The sequence below is a fragment of the Staurois parvus genome, unplaced genomic scaffold (genome assembly GCF_062004578.1).
Source record: "Staurois parvus isolate SC_StPar_1 unplaced genomic scaffold, SC_StPar_1.0 ptg001359l, whole genome shotgun sequence".
Lineage (NCBI taxonomy): Eukaryota > Metazoa > Chordata > Amphibia > Anura > Ranidae > Staurois > Staurois parvus.
The window spans coordinates 347340-369615 of NW_028319155.1; the positions used below are offsets into that span (position 1 = coordinate 347340).

General features: G+C 45.2%; 1 protein-coding gene across 3 annotated transcripts in view; it reads left to right on the forward strand.

The window, feature by feature from the left end:
• The window catches only part of LOC149436403 (dual specificity tyrosine-phosphorylation-regulated kinase 1B-like), a 142460-nt gene that overhangs the window by 92252 nt on the left and 27932 nt on the right, over positions 1 to 22276 (forward strand). For all 3 annotated transcript variants that reach the window (XM_089661653.1, XM_089661652.1, XM_089661654.1), the window contains exons 2-4: positions 15420 to 15565; positions 18107 to 18226; positions 21919 to 22107. In XM_089661653.1, coding sequence (XP_089517779.1) covers positions 15500 to 15565; positions 18107 to 18226; positions 21919 to 22107 — 375 coding nt within the window. In that variant the 5' untranslated portion in view covers positions 15420 to 15499. The remainder of the gene's footprint in view (positions 1 to 15419; positions 15566 to 18106; positions 18227 to 21918; positions 22108 to 22276) is intronic.

A 22276-nucleotide genomic window follows, 5' to 3' on the forward strand; every position in this document is an offset into this window, starting at 1 on the left:
CGGACCCGGCATTCGCTATACCCGCTCTCCCCGGACCCTGCATTCGCTATAGCCGCTCTCCCCGGACCCTGCATTCGCTATAGCCGCTCTCCCCGGACCCTGCATTCGCTATAGCCGCTCTCCCCGGACCCTGCATTCGCTATAGCCGCTCTCCCCGGACCCGGCATTCGCTATATCCTCTCTCCCCGGACCCGGCATTCGCTATATCCTCTCTCCCCGGACCCGGCATTCGCTATATCCGGTCTCCCCGGACCCTGCATTCGCTATATCCTCTCTCCCCGGACCCTGCATTCGCTATAGCCGCTCTCCCCGGACCCGGCATTCGCTATAGCCGCTCTCCCCGGACCCGGCATTCGCTATAGCCGCTCTCCCCGGACCCGGCATTCGCTATAGCCGCTCTCCCCGGACCCGGCATTCGCTATAGCCGCTCTCCCCGGACCCGGCATTCGCTATAGCCGCTCTCCCCGGACCCCGCATTCGCTATAGCCGCTCTCCCCGGACCCCGCATTCGCTATATCCAGTCTTCCACAGTACACAGAACATGGAAATGCAATTATTTTAGTAAATTTAAACAGCAAACCACCTTTCCTCATCAGCAGTATAGAGCAGTCTTGTGACTTCTGTCAGTGTCTGGCCCAAACACTGGTTAATCTTGTGGGTGGAGTTTTCATTCTCCTCTGACTGTCTTATGAGACTGCATGACCCGTGACCCTCTGCACGGTGCTGATTGGTCCTGTGCTGATCACATGCACCCTTCTCCAAAAGCACTCTATTGATACACACTAAACTGAGCATGTTCAGAGTTCCTCTTAGGGCTCCGTACTATCAGATGAATTGAGGACAGTAGAGGGGGGAGGATCAGAGAACACAGGATCAAACAGTCTTATTGCATAATGCAAAAGATTGACCCCTTAGGTTCCACAGTGAGTGTAAGAAGCATGCTTTACTGCATCTACAGACTGATTTAAGTTGATCTTGCACTGCTTGAATTTCGTCCGATTCATCGGATCTCTTTAGTCAGAGGCGCAGGGTGTAAAATTGTCAGATGGATAGTGACTGCATCCAATCAGAAGCAGTCAATGTTGGGGTTGTCTGTGTCGGTCCTACATTTAAACTAATGTGTGGAAAAAAAACCCTTCATGTTAAAGTCAGCACATTGGCTAAATGGTCAACACTTCTGCCTGGCAGTACTAGGTCATTGGTTCGAATCCCAAGCATGGCACCACCTGCCTGGAGTTTGCATGTTCTCCCTGTGCCAGCGTGGGTTTCCTCCGGTTATTCCGGTTTCCTCCCACACTCCAAAGACATGCTGGTAGGTGAATTGGCTCCTGTCTAAATTGTCCCTAGTATGTGTATGTATGAATGTGAGTTAGGGACCTTAGATTGTACGCCCCTTGAGGGTTAGGGACCTTAGATTGTACGCCCCTTGAGGGTTGGGGACCTTGGATTGTACACTCCTTGAGGGTAATGCCGGCTATAGACGGTTCGAAAATCGTCCATTTTTTTTTTTTTTTGTCCGAAAGATTAATTGGCCGATTTTCGCATTGTTGGTGAATTAATTGGCCGGTTTTCGGGGTTTTTTTCTGCTTTTGGATTATCGGTCATGTTGGAAAATTCGTGGAAAACTACCGATTTTCGCATCAATGATGGTCAAATCGTATGATCATTTTTACGAAAAAAAATACGCGCATGAGCTGTGACCTGGAAGGAACAGAAGTTTTGCCTGTTATATGGGGTGAACTTTATAACTTGGTCGGCCGATTTTTGTAATTGAAGGTTACGTCGGTTTAACGACCGACCGATATTTCGTTTATCATACGAAAAAACGGCCGGTCTTCGAGCTGTCTATGGCCTTAGATTGTAGGGACCTTAGATTGTACGCTCCTTGAGGGCTAGGGACCTTAGATTGTACGCCCCTTGAGGGTTAGGGACCTTGGATTGTACGCCCCTTGAGGGTTAGGGACCTTGGATTGTACGCCCCTTAAAGGTTGGGGACCTTGGATTGTACGCCCCTTGAGGATTGGGGACCTTAGATTGTAAGCCCCTTGAGGGTTAGGGACCTTGGATTGTATGCTCCTTGAGGGTTGGGGACCTTGGATTGTACGCTCCTTGAGGGTTGGGGACCTTGGATTGTACGCCCCTTGAGGGTTGGGGACCTTGGATTGTACGCCCCTTGAGGGTTAGGGACTGATGTGAATATACAATATATATGTAAATTGCTGTGTAAATTGACGGCGCTATATAAGTGCCTGAAATAAATGGCATTTTTGTCACACTCATGGGTTATCACAGTTCACACTTTTTGGGGGTCTTCCCTCAAGCTGGATGTGTTGTGTTGATTTAGTGATCTTTTGAACCTCCTGATGAGGAAGGACCTTCCCGTAGGGATCCGTCTCTCGCTGCAGTTATTTGACGTCACCATTTCTGCTTAGACAAAGCGGAGTCTTCGCATGCAGATCCCAGGATGTAAACATTTTAACATGCAGCTCAGTATCCAGGAGGTTTTGCTGCTGCAGATTCTTCCTTTTTGCCGTCTCCTACAGGGAGGAGTTCTCCGGTTTCCTTGCCAACCGAGAACCGGCTGCTGGCAGCTGTGTGTAGTCAGCTGTGTGCATAGTGGTATTATGGGTACTGCTGCTGCTGAGACAGCACAGCTGACTTCTTTTTTTTTTTTTTTTTTTTTTTTTTTTAGACTAACCCTGCCCATAGATACTAGTCCTTCATTGGATACCTGTAAAGCTCGTTGAGCCAATTAGAAGAGGAAAACTAGAACTACTTTGGTACTGGAAACCAGCATGTCTGTAGGTCCCTAGTGGAAAGGCATACATTCCTGTAGAGTGTGTTATGTAAGACGGGGAAGTTTGCATCGCTGGAAATTGCTTGTTTTTGTGTCAGAGGAAAAAAAAAAAAAAAAACCATCAGCTCCAGTAAAACGGAAAAGAGCTGCGCACGTCCGTCCCGATTTGCAACGGAGACGTTTGCCCCGGTGTTCTGTGTTTTTGTACAATAAATGCGTTTTTTTTTGTTTCTTGTTGCTTAATTGTCCTTATGCTGAGAGACTTGGAAGTATTTTTTTTTTTCATGTGTGCCTTATGTTTTTAATATTTTTTTTTTCTGCTCTGTTCTGTTGCTTGGTAACCAGTAGATGCATTGTCTAGCAGGTTGCCATCGATCAGACTAGGTCGGTGTACATTGAGCAGCATTGACGCTACAGGCGAATGTATGCATTTCAAAAAATTATATCTAAAATAACCCGCACCTATAAAAATGTGTTGTTTTTTTTTTTGTGTTTTTTTTCTTTTCTTTAATCTTTACTTCAACTAATGAACGCTGCTGTTCATAAGGTAAAAGACCCACCAATGGGACTATTATTTTGATATTTGGATTCCTACTAGTCACTATTAATTATTTATGAGCATTTGGTTATTTTTATTTATGGGGGATCATCTAAATGCGTTTTAGTTGAGGGTTATTAGTTGGTTTACTATTTTTATTATATTAAATGAGGGTATTGTGAATTTAAATGAAATTGAGGGTATTAGTAAGTACATCATGTCACTAATAGATGATTTATGAGCACTTGAAAAAAATTTTTTGTAGAGGAGTATTTCATGTGGAATTATTTTGATATTTATTTGGAGGAGATTGATTAGTTGAAACTATCTATTTAAATATTTTTCGGTATTTATACACTTTTATTAGTTATTTGTATCATAATTTGAATTAATTTAATGGTAATAATTTAATTATTTATTGAGAAGTATTTAGGAGCTCAACATATATTTGTAGAAAAGACCCACCAAACATTAAAAAATAAAGTGCTGTGTAATTATATTTTTAAATGTAGGTATTTACACGTTGGATATTCTGAGCTTTCTTTTACACGGTACACTTGGTATAGGATCAGCTACATTTTGGGGACATTGAGAAATTTTGACAAATAGGTTCTTGTAAGTCATACAATCATGAAAATGGAATGTATGAAACGGATGAGATGACATCTTAGTAGACTGTTTGGCAGTGCGGTTCTGCCTAAAGCGCAAATTCACCCAAAAGGGCAAGTTCCGCTATACGTCCTCCTCTAGTAATTGTGGCATATCATTTTTTTGGACGAACAGGTACCTAGTTTTGGCTCTGGGTGTAAGTTCTAACCCCCCCCCCCAGGTCACAGAAGACTGCGCAACCACTCACAAAGCTCACTGCAGCAGGCAGCCGGCTGTGAAGCTGAAAGCAGCGTAGCTGGCTGCCCACAGTTAGGATGCCGGCACTGGGAACCCGAAGGCTAGTGCACAACTTGCCCGGTTGAGCACAGCTCTGGATCCCTGGACAGGTAAGTAGCTGCTGACTTTTACATTTTTTTCCAGAGTGAAGATCTGCTTTAAAGCGGAGCTCCACCCAAAAGGGGAAGTTCTGCTTTACGCCTTTTGTCCCCCGCTCCCCATTAAGGATTGGCTGCTTTGGGGAGTGGGTACCCGAATTTGACAGGTACCCGCTCCCACTTGTGCTGCAATCGCCTATGCGATTCGGAAGCGAAAGTTGTCCTCCCTCCTTGTAGTCTTCTGGGACACGTGACAAGTCCCAGAACACTACGAGGCCATTCACAAAGTGCAGAGCTTCTCGCACATGTGCAGTGGGAAGCTGCCACAGGAGCTTGCCCACACTAAAGATGCCGGCGCCAGGGAGAATAGACGGCCGGTGAAACTAGCCATGGTGAGGACACCGCTGGACCGAGGAGCAGGTAAGTGGCTGTATCTTAAATGTCAGCAGCTACAGTTTTTTTTGTTTTTTTTTTTCTCAGATGGAACTTCGCTTTAAGGGCTGGTTCACACCACATGCAGTCCAGTCAAAAACAGATGGATAGCAGGTTATAGGGGAGTCACTGAGATAAATACTGCATGAATTTTTGAGCTAAAATAACTCATGCCGTTTTTTATATCGAAAGTGGTTCATTAACCCCCCTGGCGGTATTCCCGAGTGCAGCTCGGGGTAAAGTTTCAGTACCACAAGCGGTAACCCCGAGCTACACTCGGGCTTACCATGCGGCGCTGCTCCGGGATCCCTTCTGCACTTAACTTGTCCTGCGCTCCTGCCATGTCCCTCCTGCAGTGTCCCCGGCAATGTCCTCCGGCCAATGCCGGCTTCTGTGTGCTGGGTTCCGTTCCCTGCGACGTACGGGGGACGAAACTGGCGGGAAATTTGAAAATGACTGACAAAAAGTGCCATTCACTAAATACACTAAAATCACATAGTATAACATTCCTGTATCAAACCATTTCACATACATTTTGTCCCGAGTGCTTTGTCCGGCGCCCTGCCTGCATTTTTACTGTTCTTTCTGCCTGGAAACTGAGAAACATCCATGGCGTCCAAAAAGCGTCCCTTTAGGTCAAAAGCGGTTTTAGACCGGCTAGAGAACAGCGATAGTAAATCAGAACCACTTGCAGAATTGAGTGATAATGATTCGTGGGGGAAATTCCTCATCAGACACTGAAAACGATTCTGCGACTTATCTCAGCGATGTGCGAACTTGGCGCTATATTTCACATTTCAGTGTTTTTGGTTTTATTACATTATTGAATTAAATTTAATATTCTGTTTTTTATGATTATTATATTATAATTTATGTGTTTAAAATTTTATCCTACCCGGGATGTTTACTAGACTCTTGTTCGGACAGATTTCAGTGAGTTATTCCTAAAAATTACAGGCCTACAATAAAAAAATACATATTTCCATGCAAAAAAATGTACCGCTTTGAGCTCAGAAATATGGACATAATCAGACCGCTAGGGAGGTTAAACATGCGTTATTTACAGAATGCATTTAAATATTTGTTTTGCGATATTTTTAGAGTATAAAGTTTGCATTTGTTGGCGGGATTTTTTTGCAATTTTTTGTTTTCTTTTTGCATGCGAACACTTCACCAGAAGGCACACAGCAATATTGTGAAGCTGTGGAAACTTTCTAGTGTGCTTTCATTCACACAAGGATCTCCGTCTGATGATAGGTTACATTTTATTTACATTCCTGAACACAGAGGAGAACATTTTCACATCGATACATTGTATACTTTTCACTTCCTGTCAGTGCGGAGTTCCTCCAATTGTTTTGTACATTTCTAAAATACCGCCAGCAAACACCAGGTGATAAATAACGTGTGTTCCTCTGTGTGTGTGTTCATGCGTGTGTGTTAATGAATTGACTTTAGGGTCACATTATAGAAACGCAGTCCAGATGTGTTTTAGATGCATTTTTGCATGCATGTTTTTGACGCGTTCCAGTACTTTTTTTTTTTTTTATGCATTCCAGTTAAATTTTTCTCCTTTCTTCAATTTAATTACGGACATGTGCATTTTTTTGTGCGTTTCGGTGTTTTTGATGCATTTTACTGCGTTCCAGTTCAGTTCTGTACAGAAAAAAATGCAGCCTGTTCTACTTTTTTTTTTGTTTTCTGCAACCGGAATGCCCAGGAACTGCAAGCACTGATGTGAACAGCGGCATTGACAACCATTTAACCTAATTTCTGTACCTTTTTGGATGCGGAAAAAAAGCAACTGAAATGTATGTAGTGTGAACTGGCCCTTAATTTATCTCATGGGTTTTTTGTGCTATTTATTTCAGTATTTTTAACGTGTGGTATTTACCTCACATTCAATATTTTACTTTGGTGAATTGACTCATTATCTCTGTATTTCTGAAAAAATTAGTCGCGTGACCTTCATATTGCATGCAGTAATTTTGATTGTATTGGCCCCAAGGGTTTCCAATGGCATTGTTCACATCAGTGTGGTCAGTTCCGGGGGGGCTTGGGGACTTTGAACATGCTGTATTTTTTCTGCACTAAACAGTACTAGAATGCAGTATAACGCACATGTCCCTATTTTTGGTGACGAAAAAATGCACTGGACTGCATCAAAAATGTATCGGAAGACATCAGAAACTGGTCAAAAATGTGCATGCAGAAACACATCCAGACTGCATTTGGTGTGAGCTGGCCTAATCTCCAGCAGCACACATTACTGCAAAGCTGCTGGTGTGGGCTCTGAAGGAGGGGGGCAGCTGCTGGTGTGGGCTCTGAAGGAGGGGGGCAGCTGCTGGTGTGGGCTCTGAAGGAGGGGGGCAGCTGCTGGTGTGGGCTCTGTGAGAGGGGTGCAGCTGCTGGTGTGGGCTCTGTGAGAGGGGTGCAGCTGCTGGTGTGGGCTCTGAGAGAGGGGTGCAGCTGCTGGTGTGGGCTCTGAGAGAGGGGTGCAGCTGCTGGTGTGGGCTCTGAGAGAGGGGTGCAGCTGCTGGTGTGGGCTCTGAGAGAGGGGTGCAGCTGCTGGTGTGGGCTCTGAGAGAGGGGTGCAGCTGCTGGTGTGGGCTCTGAGAGAGGGGTGCAGCTGCTGGTGTGGGCTCTGTAAGAAGGGTGCAGCTGCTGGTGTGGGCTCTGTAAGAAGGGTGCAGCTGCTGGTGTGGGCTCTGGATGAGCGGCGCGCAGCTCCTGGTGTGGGCTCTGGAGGAGCGGCGCGCAATATGTTGTAATGACACATTGTACGGTTTACTTTTTTTTTTAATGACTTTATTGAAATGAAAACTTTATTGCGGGGTTATGCACCGTAGTGCATTGTGATGCAGTGTAGCACATCGCAACACGTTGCACTAGAGAGAGAAAAAAAATTACAGCCTGTCCTATATTTTTGTTGTCAGCACCACCTACTGCAGTGCAGTGGTGTGAACTGAACTAATAGGATATGACAAGTTGCCCCATCTCTGATTTTGGCAAGGCTGCCCAATGTGTCCTAATACACATGGGGCAAATGGAGGAGAGAAAAGTCTCTTTGCACGTCGAGGGTCAAATGCTTGTAACACTAGAGTGTAGAGAAACAGTCTGCATTACTGTATTCCTTGTTCTGACACTCGCCTCTGCTCCCTGACGCTCGCCTCTGCTCCCTGACGCTCGCCTCTGCTCCCTGACTCTCGCCTCTGCTCCCTGACTCTCGCCTCTGCTCCCTGACTCTCGCCTCTGCTCCCTGACTCTCGCCTCTGCTCCCTGACTCGCGCCTCTGCTCCCTGACTCGCGCCTCTGCTCCCTGACTCGCGCCTCTGCTCCCTGACTCGCGCCTCTGCTCCCTGACACTCTGGGCTGTTGGCGTCCACTCGGTGTCATCACATACAATGCAGCACTATTAGAAGAAGAGGTAAACGGGGAACTGCAAGCCAGAGCTCCTTAGTGGAAGCTTTGGGGGAACCAGTCAAATAGATGGAGGCCTCAAGGAATAAGTTATAACACAGCGTTACTCTACACTAGACATAAGCAATGTTAAACCCTTCCCGCACTGATGAGGGGACTGAAAGGGTATTTTTCCCCTTGTGTCCAGTGTGGGTTAAAGTTTGCAAATTGAAAAGAATAAATATTACAGTAAAAACACCGAGAGGCTATTAAGTTGCATTGCGTGTGACCAGCTTGTATACACAATTTGTTTTGTATATTCAGGGATGGCTTAATCCCATGAGTCAGCTGGCCCACAAATTACAGCAGCTTCACTCAGGCTGGGTTCACATTGCTGCGATCATATTTTGATCTGACTTTCACTTTGATGCAAATTGGATACTACGGGGATGTGCTTTGTATATTGTATGGGGCCAGAATCGTGCTGTGATTGCACCAAAGTAGCACAGGACCCTTTTCCAAAATCGCCCTGCATCGATGTGAACTGAAATCAATGTGATTCTGTGTGACTGTCGCATCTGAAATCGCACTAGTGTGAACCAGGCCTTACTCTTTAGAAGCGGTTAAAAAAAAAAAAAAAATCTAATTTCCATGGCTACCAATCGTGTGACTGGATTTTATTTATATATATTTTTTTTACAAGGGTTTTTTTTCTTTTCACTAGTTCTGCACTTTGGAGGTTTGTTTGGTCATACACACACCAATCCTTAAAATGTCAGCACTGAAGCTTGGTAATTCTTCACCGAGGAGAAACGCCAGTGTGGGCACAGCTTTATTAAACTGCTGATATGCCTCAAGTAGCCAGAAAACTAGACACCCTTGTTCAGGACTGCTTTGACCTTCAGCTTCAACAGCTGAGCAGGTATCTGTTTTGTAGGACTTCCTCTAAGAGACAGCAATGTTTTTTGTTTGTTTTTTTGGAAGTCCATCCCATTTTTGTGTAGAAAAGAGGAGGAATTGCTGGCTTACACCTATGTTTCTGCATCTTCTTATTGATGAAGAGTGTTTTAAAGATGGGCTTTTCTCACAGCCTGTGATTTTAGGTTGGGTACTTGTTCTCTTTAACCCCTCGCCCTCCTGAGGATTTTCCCCCCTTCCTGACCAGGCCATTTTTTGCGTTACTTTAACTGACAATTGTGTGGTCATGCAACTCTGTACAGATAGCTTTCTTTCAGTGGTATTTGATCGCTATAAAAAAAAAAAGGCCGACAATTTTGAGAAAAAAACCCCTAAATTTTTGACTTTTTGCTATTAAACATGTCTAGTAGAAAAATGTAAAAAAATCTAATTTCGTCATCAATTTCTGCTCCATGTCTTTGCTAAAACAAACTAAAAAATCCCAATACTTGTAAATTAGTTACAAATGGCGGTATATATACTGGGCTTTTTTTTTTTTAATATATATTTTTACTAGTAATGGTGGCGATCAGCGACTTTTAGCGGGACTGCAGGGGGCATTCTAACACTGCGTGGAACTGACTTGGTGTCACTGACATCCCCAGTGATCAGTACAAAAAAAAAAAGCACTGACACTGTACTAATGGCACTGGGCAGGAAGGGTTTAACGTGGGGTGATCAAAGGGTTAACTGTGTGCTGTCACACTATGTCCTGTGTCTGTGCGCTTCACTGTAATCACACTGTTTTGCATGGCTATGCTGTGCATAGCCATCCAAAGCAGTATGCAGTGGCCGACGGGGAGAACAGTTTTGTTTACAAGCGGTTCTCCTCCCCATAGGAGATCCTCTGCAATCAACGGCCAGGACCCGGTGATTGACGGCAGCGAATGGCGGCGTGGGTAGGGCGCGCACCCTCTTCCCTGAAATCCCTCTTCCTCTTCCCTGAAATCCAAAATCACGTGATTTTGCACACCCATGCCGCCCTGTAGCAGTATTTCTGCTATAGGGCGGTCGGGAAGCCATTAATGAGTGAGCTATAATTGACCTTCTAAAAGTTTTGGTTGCCGGTCTACTTTGTTGCTTTAGATCAGAACTTCTGATCTGGTGCAATAGTGGCCAAGCAATTAGCAGTGTCTGTAGGGTGGGGGCCCTCAGAGGGAAAAAAGGAGCCTCTGAGGTGTTTGCCGAACAAAGAGGCGGGGGAGCCCTCGCCAAGCCTTTTTGGCAACACTGATTTTTGTGTACAGTATTCTGGAAAAATAGAAGAAATATTACTTACATTTGAAGTTGTGAATGACCAATTATAAATATATATATATTTTTTTAATAATACATCTAAACTATCAGAAGTTGATTCTTAGGCAGGCCGTACACTGTACAATTTTCTGTCCAATTTCCTTTAGATTTACCTTCAACTATGTAGTACAAGAGCCTACCTAATTAGATACAATTGAAAGTATTAGGTTTGAGCTCATATTATATGGTTTTTGGTAAATCTAAACCAAAAATCTCAAGAGAATTGGATAATCTGTGGCCAGCCTTATTCCTCGTGAAACCCAATCGTAGATCCTTATGGGGGACAGGATGGTACGATGAATTGGTGTTAGAACAAAAAGCCTATTAAAGAGTGTGGCAGAGGTGCCCACATTTCCATATAGTTATGGTCAGGATAGGTCACAGTCGTTATAGTGATGAGCATCAGATTTATTTTAATACACCAAAAGACACATTTCATGGCTAATACCCCAATTCCTCAGTTCCACAAAATGTCACAGCAAACTCTTCATTTCTTAAATCTGTGACAGTAAACTGACCAGTTCAATATGCAACTTAAGTCTATTAAACAGGGCTTAAAATTTCGAGTCTAGACCTAATAGCCAGGCACAAACCTTACTCTCCACCAGTTGCCCCACCCCACCTTGCCCAGGTCCTCCTCCAACCCCACCCCACCTTGCCCAGGTCCGCCTCCAACCCCACCCCACCTTGCCCAGGTCCGCCTCCAACCCCACCCCACCTTGCCCAGGTCCGCCTCCAACCCCACCCCACCTTGCCCAGGTCCGCCTCCAACCCCACCCCACCTTGCCCAGGTCCGCCTCCAACCCCACCTTGCCCAGGTCCTCCTCCAACCCCACCCCACCTTGCCCAGGTCCTCCTCCAACCCCACCCCACCTTGCCCAGGTCCTCCTCCAACCCCACCCCACCTTGCCCAGGTCCTCCTCCAACCCCACCCCACCTTGCCCAGGTCCTCCTCCAACCCCACCCCACCTTGCCCAGGTCCTTCTCCAACCCCACCCCACCTTGCCCAGGTCCTCCTCCAACCCCACCCCACCTTGCCCAGGTCCTCCTCCAACCCCACCCCACCTTGCCCAGGTCCTCCTCCAACCCCACCCCACCTTGCCCAGGTCCTCCTCCAACCCCACCCCACCTTGCCCAGGTCCTCCTCCAACCCCACCCCACCTTGCCCAGGTCCTCCTCCAACCCCACCCCACCTTGCCCAGGTCCTCCTCCAACCCCACCCCACCTTGCCCAGGTCCTCCTCCAACCCCACCCCCAGACTATCCACCAACCACGCCCCCTTAAAGCTTATGAAATTACATTTTTCTTTAGAATAAAGAGTCCAAAATATCAAACTGTATACAGTAATGTATATCCCCCTCCCCTGTACTCCATTATAGTGATATGACATGTATACAGTACTTACTCCTCGAGTCCCCTGCGGCGGTGGAGAGGGTGTCTCCTCTCAGCGGAGGAGAGCAGACCTCTCCTGCACCTGTCCCCTCAGCGGCGGTGCTGCAGAAGCCGGAAACCGAAAGTTGTAAACCGGAACTCGGCTGCACAATGAGGCTTGGAGTGCAGGTGCAGTCGCTCCATGCTTCATCTGTGCTCACTGCTCGCCACAGAGGAATTTCTCCTCGCATTTGGCGAGCGGCTTTTTCAAGCCCCGTATTAAAGAAAATAATCTTCCTACATTCCTTCCTCTGTGGCAAGTAGCTTTTTTTGTTCAGGAAGAGGCAGCCTGTGTATTTCAGCGCCGGTTATGGTTAATCCTCTATAGCTGGTCATATATACTTTGCAACACCGCTTTCAAAAAGGTCAGATCCTACATACAGATTTCACTGCATACGTGTCATCCCGGCAGTTCTTAATTCAGGTTTGCCCCTAGGTGGAGGGGAAGGTATGGTGTCCGTTTTCCCACATCTATGGCTACCCTGTTACTGAAGTAAATTGACATGGATTGCTTTCAATATGAACCTTTTTAAATGTATCTATGCACAGGGTAAGTGGCATATTGTGTATATATTAGTGGTGCACCAAAATTAAAATTCTGGTACCGAAAACGAAAATTCAAAATGCACTTGGCCGACAACCGAAATGCGCAGTTTTTTAAAATGAATATATATATATATTTTGAAAAAAAATACACCTAAAAAAACCAATATATACCCCAATTTTTTTGTAACATATAAAAGAGGATGTTACGGCGAGTAAATAGATACCCAACATGTCACACTTTAAAATTGCGCACGCTCGTGGAATGGCGTGTTACCCATATTTGTTACCCAGGCTGGGCTTAAAACATGTCTGCTTTTGTTTATCTCTATTAGTGGTGCACCAAAATGAAAATTCTGGTGCTGAAACCGAAAATTCAAAATGCACTTGGCCGAAAATTGGAACTGAAATGTGCTGTTTTTAAAACAATGAATATATATTTTTTGGAAAAAAATACACGTTGATTAAAAAAATAAAATATATACCCCAATTTTTTTGTAAAATATGAAAGGATGTTACGGCGAGTAAATAGATACCCAACATGTCACGTTTTAAAATTGCGCATGCTCGTGGAATGACGTGAAACTGCGTTACTGAAAAATCTCCATGGGTGACGCTTTAAAAATGTCTACAGGTTAGCGGTGTAAAGTTATAGAGGTCTAGTGCGAGAATTATTGCTCTTGCTCTGACGTTCCTGGCGATACCTCAAGTGTGTGGATTGAACACAGTTTACGTATGTGGGCAAGGCCTACGTATGCGTTCACCACTACATGCGAGCACGGGGGCACTTTAAACTTTTTTTTTTTCTCCTTTGCTCCGGTCCTCCAAGGGCATGGAGATGAGTGGCGGCCATCATTCCTTCACCCATCTCTATGCCCAGCACCGGGGTTGATGGTTTCTCAGGTAAGGCCGAGAACTACCAAGGGGCGGGGGTTTTTCGGCACCTCTATTAGTGCTTTTTTTTTTTTTTTTTCGTCCGAAACTTATCGGCCACCGAAATTTCGGCGCTTCCCTAGTATATATGTTCTGGTGGGGATGTCTTGTGAGCAGTCTTCTCTAAATCCCCGTTCACACTAGTGTGTTTCAGGAGAAATGTGTTACCCTCTTGGTGCTGACTGTACACATATATGCGGCTGCTCGGCATATACGGCCCTGTTAAAACAGCTTACTGTACAGAGCGCATGCTTCCAGCATGGTAGCCAGCGGGGATCGGTAACCTCTTGATGCATGCTTGCGATCGGGGCTTTCCAGTCACATGACTGCTGTGCTAGCCAATCGCATGACCCAAATGTCTGCCTCCCGGCTTTTAGAACTTTTAAAGGGCCAGGAGGCGGTTGGCATGAAGGGGGTAAAAGGATAAGTATGACCAAAGCTCTCCTCCTTGGGGTGCACTTATTCACATAGTCAGTCCAGCCTCTGCCTGCGCCAGCTGTCCCTTGAACCCTCCACAGCCCAGCTCTCCAGTGATTGTTGGAGGGGCAGAGCAGAAAGCTGGTGACTGACAGGTATTGGCTCGCTGCTCACTGAAGACTTGAGAACTGAGCGATGGTTTTTGGTGTAGAGCCAGCGAGGGACAGCTGCAGCAATTGGATTGATGCTGCAGCCATCTAGGTGAATATTTTATTTTATTTCAGGTATAGCGCTGTCAATTTACGCAGCGCTTTTACATGCATATTGTACATTCACATCAGTCCCTGACCCTCAAGGGGTGTACAATCTAAGGTCCCTAACCCTCAAGGGGTGTACAATCTAAGGTCCCTAACCCTCAAGGGGTGTACAATCTAAGGTCCCCAACCCTCAAGGGGTGTACAATCTAAAGTCCCCAACCCTCAAGGGGTGTACAGTCTAAGTCTAAGGTCCCTAACTCACATTCATTCATACATATACTAGGGACAATTTAGACAGGATCCATCTCACCTACCAGCATGTCTTTGGAGTGTGGGAGGAAACCAGAGGACCTGGAGGAAACCCATAAATTTATATATATATATATATATATATATATATATATATATATATATATATATATATATATATATATATATATATATAAAATTTATTTCTTTCAGGTACTTATATAGCACCATCAATGTATGCAGTGCTTTACATATATATTGTACATTCACATCAGTCCCTGACCCTCAAGGGGCGTACAATCTAAGGTCCCTAACTCACATTCATACATACACATACTAGGGCCAATTTAGACAGGAGCCAATTAACCTACCAGCATGTCTTTGGAGTGTGGGAGGAAACCGGAGTACCCGGAGGAAACCCACGCAGGCACAGGGAGAACATGCAAACTCCAGGCAGGTGGTGCCGTGGTTGGGATTCGAACCAACGACCCGAGTACGGCCAGGCGGAAGTGCTAACCATTTAGCCGCTGTGCTATGTATGTTTTTGATTTTTTTAAACTCCCTTTTCTTTTAATAGAAAATGATTGCACCTTTGATGCACTTTTATTACAATGCACCTAAAATGCATCGGCCAGGTGTGAACCGGGCCTTAGATGCTCTGTACCTATCAGGAATGGGTGGAATGTTTGCAGTGTTGCTGTATTCTTCATTTTCACAGCAGTCTTATTCATTTCAGTATTGATAGTTGTCCTTCAGCTGTCTTTCATAGCTATACTTGACCTATTGATCGAACGTGAGTGAATCGGATCTGTCTAGGGCTGGAGAGGTTTATATATTCCCTTGTCTGTTGCTCGGAGTCTAGGTTTTATTTTTTTAGCGGATCAACACGTATGGCGGTGTGCTTGCTGTTGTGATACGGGTACATTACATTTGGGAAAAACGACTCCGGAGAATTGTAAACTGATATATGCAGAAGATATGTTTTAAATTAGTCGCTCGTTAAAACTATTTATAAGCTAATAATGGAGTCCTCTTCATAGACCAGAACATAATTCACCTGCATTCCTCTCCCATTAAAGTATTAAAGTATATGTGATCTGTATTTATATTGCTCACCTGCCATTTTCCACTCGGTGTAACCAGAATTTCTTGATTTATGGGCACTGATCTGTATCCTTCTCTTGCAGGTGGCAGCAGTACAGGATGCAAGTCCTCCTCCTCTGTGTGTCTGGCTGCCCCTTTTGCCTTTGTCCCCACTGAGGCAAGCATGTCGAGCCAGCACAGCCACGCTCCTTTCTCCGGCCTCCAATCATCAATGGCTGATCATCAGCAGGTAAGCCTCATTCACATACCTGAACGTTCAATCCTTTCTTTTTGTGTGTTTATGGTAAAGACGTTAAAAGTGTATATTAGGGGGGCCTTGCCCGCAAGGTACCGTATTTTTCGCTCCATAAGACTCACTTTTTCCCCAAAAAAATATGGGGGAAAATGTCTGTGCGTCTTATGGAGCGAATACTGACCAGTCCTCCACCTGTCACCGCTGCAGTGTTAGGGCCAGCGGCTGGCCCATCCCACTGTAGCCTGTCCCCTCCCACTGCAGCCTGTCCCCTCCCACTGCAGGATGTCACCGAAGTTCACCCTACCTTATCCCCTCAGCTCTTCATAACAGGCAGTCCCCTCACCGAACCCAGCCAGCTTGCTCTGCAGGCGTGGCCTGTCCTCGGAGCTCCTCCCCGCTCCTGGCATGTCTATGTACTGCGCTCCCTGCTCTGCAGTCCGGTCTGCAGGTGTGGCCTGTCCTTACAGCTCCTCCCCGCTCCTGGCATGTGTCCATAGTGCGCTCCCTGCTCTGCAGTTCGGTCCTGTCTGCTGGTGTGGCCTGTCCTCGGAGCTCAGTGCGCCCCCTGCCTTCTGTAAGTTAAAAATGACAGATGCTGGCAGTTGTAGTCCTTTTCCTTGATGTATGGTGACAGATCATTTGATATTCTGGGTGGTGGGGCCCTGTTGGGACTTTATATGATGTAGTATGTCCGCAGTCTCCGGTCGTCCCCTGTACTGTGTCCACAGTCTCCGGTCGTCCCCTGTACTGTGTCTGCAGTCTCCGGTCGTCCCCTGTACTGTGTCCGCAGTCTCCGGTCGTCCCCTGTACTGTGTCCGCAGTCTCCGGTCGTCCCCTGTACTGTGTCCGCAGTCTCCGGTCGTCCCCTGTACTGTGTCCGCAGTCTCCGGTCGTCCCCTGTACTGTGTCCGCAGTCTCCGGTCGTCCCCTGTACTGTGTCCGCAGTCTCCGGTCGTCCCCTGTACTGTGTCCGCAGTCTCCGGTCGTCCCCTGTACTGTGTCCGCAGTCTCCGGTCGTCCCCTGTACTGTGTCCGCAGTCTCCGGTCGTCCCCTGTACTGTGTCCGCAGTCTCCGGTCGTCCCCTGTACTGTGTCCGCAGTCTCCGGTCGTCCCCTGTACTGTGTCCGCAGTCTCCGGTCGTCCCCTGTACTGTGTCCGCAGTCTCCGGTCGTCCCCTGTACTGTGTCCGCAGTCTCCGGTCGTCCCCTGTACTGTCTGCAGTCCATTAGTTCAGAATATTTTTTTTCTAGTTTTCCGCCTCTAAAACCTAGGTGCGTCTTATGATCAGGGGCGTCTTATGGAGCAAAAAATACGGTAATTGTTTTGTAGAAACATTGTGCTCCCTCTGGCCCTAAAAGCTGAAATACTCCCTAGAGTTAGATGTGCATCGAAAACCCTCCACTGAAGTGTATTTTGGGTAGCTTTTCAGTGGCTGAGGTGATGCGACGTCTTCTCGCTGCTTGTTTTAACCCCGAAATGTGCTGCAATGCATGTGGTTGCTGGGTGTTTGCAGCGCTTCCCCATTCAATTGAAAAGGTTGTGTTCAACAGGTTTGCCGCTCAGCAATCCCAACAGGGCTCGGGCATGAATCGAAGCTTTGCGGCGTGGCATAACCCATGTTCTGTGATGCACAAGGAAAACAGGCAGCGTTCAGGTGTAAGCATTATTCAGCATTATGAGGTGCAAAGTCAGCTGATTTATTTACTATGAAAACTCATAAGAATTTTGCTGCAATACAGATGTTGATGTAGACCAGTGTTTGCTGTAGTGAGGTCCAGTAGAAGTCATATGGCCTTTGCTGAACATCCTTGTGACGAGAGGCTGATACCACTTGGTGTAAGATGATCGTCTTTCTAGGGATGTGCGTGTTTTAGGGAACATTTATGGAAAAGATTTCTAATATGTTTTGTATTTTGGCAGTGTACTGTGTAGAACTTGACCCTTTTTTTTTTTTTTGTATTTCAATATTTTTATTTATAAACAGTTTAACCCCCCTGGCGGTATTCCCGAGTGTAGCTCGGGGTAAAGTTTCAGCACCACAAGCGGTAACCCCAAGCTACACTCAGGAATACACTGCAGCGTTGCTTCGGGATCTCTTCTTCACTTACCTTGTCCTTCGCTCCCGCGATGTCCCCCCTGCAGTGTCCCCTGTAATGTCCTCCGGCCGATGCCGGCATCTGTCTTCCGGGTTCCTTTCTCTCAGGACGTACGGGGACGGAACTGGCGGGAAATTTTAAAATTTTAAAAGTGACATTCACTAAATTCACTAAAATCTGTTAATTTACTTATTCATGAACCCCCTTGGAGGTATACCATTGCACAGAGCAGGTAAGCATACTTTTTAAAAAAATTTTTAATTAAAAAAAAAAAAAAAAAATAGTAAAATTGGCCTTAATAGCCATTTTAATCCACTATTTACCATCCGCACCATCATTGGCATACCTGTCTTTTGCAGTAAGCGTAGACTTTTACTTTGGGGGTTATGATTTTATTTGATGTTCATTGTTGTCTGCTTTTTTTTTTTTTTTTTTTAGGTCCTGCCAGACATGACAATTTTACAACGGCGGATTCCATTAACCTTCCGAGATTCAGCAGCTGCACCTCTACGGAAGCTTTCAGTGGACTTGATAAAGACTTACAAGCACATTAATGAGGTAATTTTATCTGATTTGTTGTCACAAAATGAAGGTAGGTGGGTCTAGATTTGAATTCTCTCCTGCGTCCTGTAAATCTGCACCTCATTTCCAATCACCTGCACCTCATGTCTGACATGCTGGTGAAGGTGGGGACGCAGACCAAGGTTCCCAGAAGTTATTCAGACGGGGTGTTTACATTGAAAAGTGTCATTTCTATAGTTTTCATATGCGTGTAGCAAATTTTAAATGGAGAAATTTGGTTCTTAAAATAACCGTGCTGTGCCTTCTGGTTAACCTCCCTAATGGTATTCCCGAGTGTAGCTCGGGGTAAAATGTCAGTACCAAAAGTGGTAACCCCGAGCTACACTCGGGCTTACCATGCAGCGCTGTATAGGGAGTCCCTGCAGCACTTACCTTGTCCTTCGCTCCCGCGATGTGTCCCCTGCAGCGTTCCCGGCCATCTCCTCCGGCTGATGCCGGCATCCGGCTCCTGTGTTCCGGTCCCTGTGACGTCGGGACGTACGGGCGCCGCCTCCGGCGGCGGGAAATTTGAAAATTTAAAAAAAGTCATTTTTTTCAAAACGATTTTACATGGTAAAACATTGCTATTTCACATACATTTTGTCCCGAGTGCTCTGTCCTGCACCCTGTCTGCATTTTGATTGTTCTTTCTGCCTGGAAACTTAGAAAAGTCCATGGCGTCCAAAAAGTGTCCCTTTAGGTCAAAAGCGGGTTTAGATCAGCTAGAGAACAGCGATAGTAAATCAGAACCACTTGCAGAATTGTGTGATAATGATTCGTGGGGGAAATTCGTCATCAGACACTGAAAACGATTCTGCGACTTTGCTCAGTGATGTGCGAACTTGGCGCTCTATTTCACATTTCAGTGTTTTTGGTTTGATTATATTATTGAATTAAATGTATGATTTAGACTCTTGTTCAGACAGATTTCAGTGAGTTATTCCTAAAAATTACAGCCTACAATAAAAAAACTACATATTTCCATGCAAAATAATTGTACCGCTTTCAGCACCAAAAATATGAAATAATCATACCGCTAGGGAGGTTAATAGTCCTGCACAGCATTGTGCTTTACTGCTTCTTTTACCTTTTTGCAAGCCTGGGATTGGGACTGTATGCAACAATGAATAGTGATTTCTAGGGGCATCAGCCAGATATGCTGTATAAGTTGCTTCATTGGTCCTACACGGACCAATGTAACTATGTAACATTATACCAGAATTCATCTTTAAGAATACTGGGGATGGCATGGGTGACCTAGCAATCAAGCTGCAGATTTGTTGATGTTTACTGATGTCAGAAGTATGTACCTTCTGCCTTTGTGAGCCGCTGATGATGCACATAGTCATCAGGAAAAAGTTAATGTTTTTAGAATAATTCCTCTTTTTCCATCTAGGTGGTGGTCGTTTACGGTTGTGATGTTAGACGTTAACCATTACTTCTGTTTGTTTTTCTTTTTCAATTTGTGTTCTGTGTCACCCCTCGCCCTCCAGAGGATTATACCATCCTTCCTGACCAGGCCATTTTTTGCGATACGGCGCTGCGTTACTTTAACTGACAATTGTGCAGTTATGCAACGCTGTACATAAATGAAATTTGTAAAAAAATTTCCGACAAAGCTTTCATTTGTGGTATTTGATCGCCTCTGTATTTTTATTTTTAAAGAACCAACAATTTTGAAAAAAATATATTTTTTACTTTTGTTATAAAACATCCAATAAAAAAAACAATTTTTTTTCTTAATTGTAGGCCAAAATGTATTCTGCTCCATGTCTTAGCCCAAAAAAAAAAAAAAAGAAAGAATCCTAATGCTTATAAATTAATTGGTTTACGTGAAAGTTATAGCGTTTACAATTTGCGGTATATAGACTGGGATTTTTATTTTTTTTATATTAGTAGGGGCAGCGATCAGTGACTTAAAGCAGGACTGCGGTGGGCATTCTGACACTGGGAGGAACTGATATCCCCAGTGATCAGTGCTAATAAAAAGCACTGACGTACTAATGATACTGGGCAGGAACATCTGGGGCGATCAAAGGGTTAACTGTGTGCTGTTATACACTAAGGAAACATGCTGTGTTGTATCTCAAAACAGCATGTCCATGCTGACAGGAGAGAGACCTGTGTTTTTACTTTTGCTGCTTGTAGACGCCCCTCCATGTTATCCTATGTGTCTATGCACACATACTTTTAGAGTCTTGTTGGTGGCAGGGGCATTAACAGGCAGTAAGAAAACCCAGGGCCAGTTTGTTCAGGAGCAGCAGCGTTTGGCAGAAAAAAAACATTTGACACTTGTAAGAGTGTCTAAATGCGCCTAGGTATGTTTAGTACTTGAGCATTAATTTTTCAGTGACCAGAACAAATCATTCTGGCCATTTAAATTAAGTGCTTGACGCCTGTAAATGCGCCTTTCACTAGCATCCAGCGGTTTTTCTGCCAAGTAATGGAGAAGCGTTTTTAAAACATCCTGTGTGCACGAGGCCTTGTATATATATTGATTTGTGGTCAAAAACATTTCCTACCTACCTATCTACATCAAAAGAATTGCTCTCCATTACGGTTAATGCCGCCTCCCACAACTCAAGTCCATAGGGCACAGTGGGAGCGTTTTATGCGTTTTTTGGGGTCGCTTTCCCATGTGGTCCCTGATGTTTTGTTTTTGATAGCCCATTCGTTCAATAGAAAGGGGTGGCTAATTGTAATCTTTGCTTTAATTATTTTTTTCATTCCTAGTATCACTTAGTGATATGGATACCCATAAACAAACCTCCTCCCACATCACATTAACCCCTTAATGCTGAGCCTTCCGGCTCTTTAATGGGTTTATGTTCGTGTGACTGCCTTGATTGGCTGTCACAGCAGTGGCATGATTAAATAGCTTACAATCGCAGTAGTGATCGGGAGCTTTCTATTTGGCGCTGGTAACTGTGCCTGGAGTGCGCAGGGCATGCATTCTTGGCGCAGGTTTTTTTTTTACATTTTGGGTACGCAAATATGCAGCCTCTCGACGTGAAGGCCCGACCACCTGGAGGCTGCATATTTGTGTACTCTCGGCGTGAAGGCCCGACCACCTGGAGGCTGCATATTTGTGTACTCTAGGCGTGATGGCCCAACCACCTGGAGGCTGCATATTTGTGTACTCTAGGCGTGAAGGCCCAACCACCTGAAGGCTGCATATTTGTGTACTCTCGGCGTGAAGGCCCAACCACCCGGAGGCTGCATATTTGTGTACTCTCGGCGTGATGGCCCAACCACCCGGAGGCTGCATATTTGTGTACTCTCGGCGTGATGGCCCAACCACCTGGAGGCTGCATATTTGTGTACTCTCGGCGTGATGGCCCAACCACCTGGAGGCTGCATATTTGTGTACTCTAGGCGTGATGGCCCAACCACCTGGAGGCTGCATATTTGTGTACTCTCGGCGTGAACAGGTTAAAAGGACCTTTGTCATGACAGTGGAGTCCATTAACAAAACTGATGCCAAGTTTTTGTTCAGCCAGAAAGCACTAGTTTATATTGAAAACTGTTAAGGTGGTTCAAGATTCAGACTTTTATTATGAGTGAGGGCTGTTTCTTGTGCATGTTGATGAACATCCTTCAACTGACTAAATAGCCTCTGTTAATGCACTTGAATGTAATGCCCCTGAAGATGGCTAACCTCTAATACTGAATATGTTGTAAATTGCCAGGTTTATTATGCTAAGAAGAAACGCCGTGCCCAACAAGTGCCACCTGAAGACTCTAGCACGAAGAAAGAAAGGAAAGTGTTCAACGATGGATTTGATGATGACAATTACGATTACATAGTGAAAAATGGGGAAAAGTGGATGGACAGATATGAAATAGATTCACTGATTGGGAAGGGATCGTTTGGACAGGTACGGTGTGAAAAGTTGCACTGAAATATTTTAATATATTTTGCAAGCTTGTGTGTGTATATATATGTGTGTATATGTGTATGTGTGTGTATAATATATATATATGTGTGTGTGTGTGTATATATACATATACACACACACTTAATGGTTAGCATTTCCACCTGGCTTG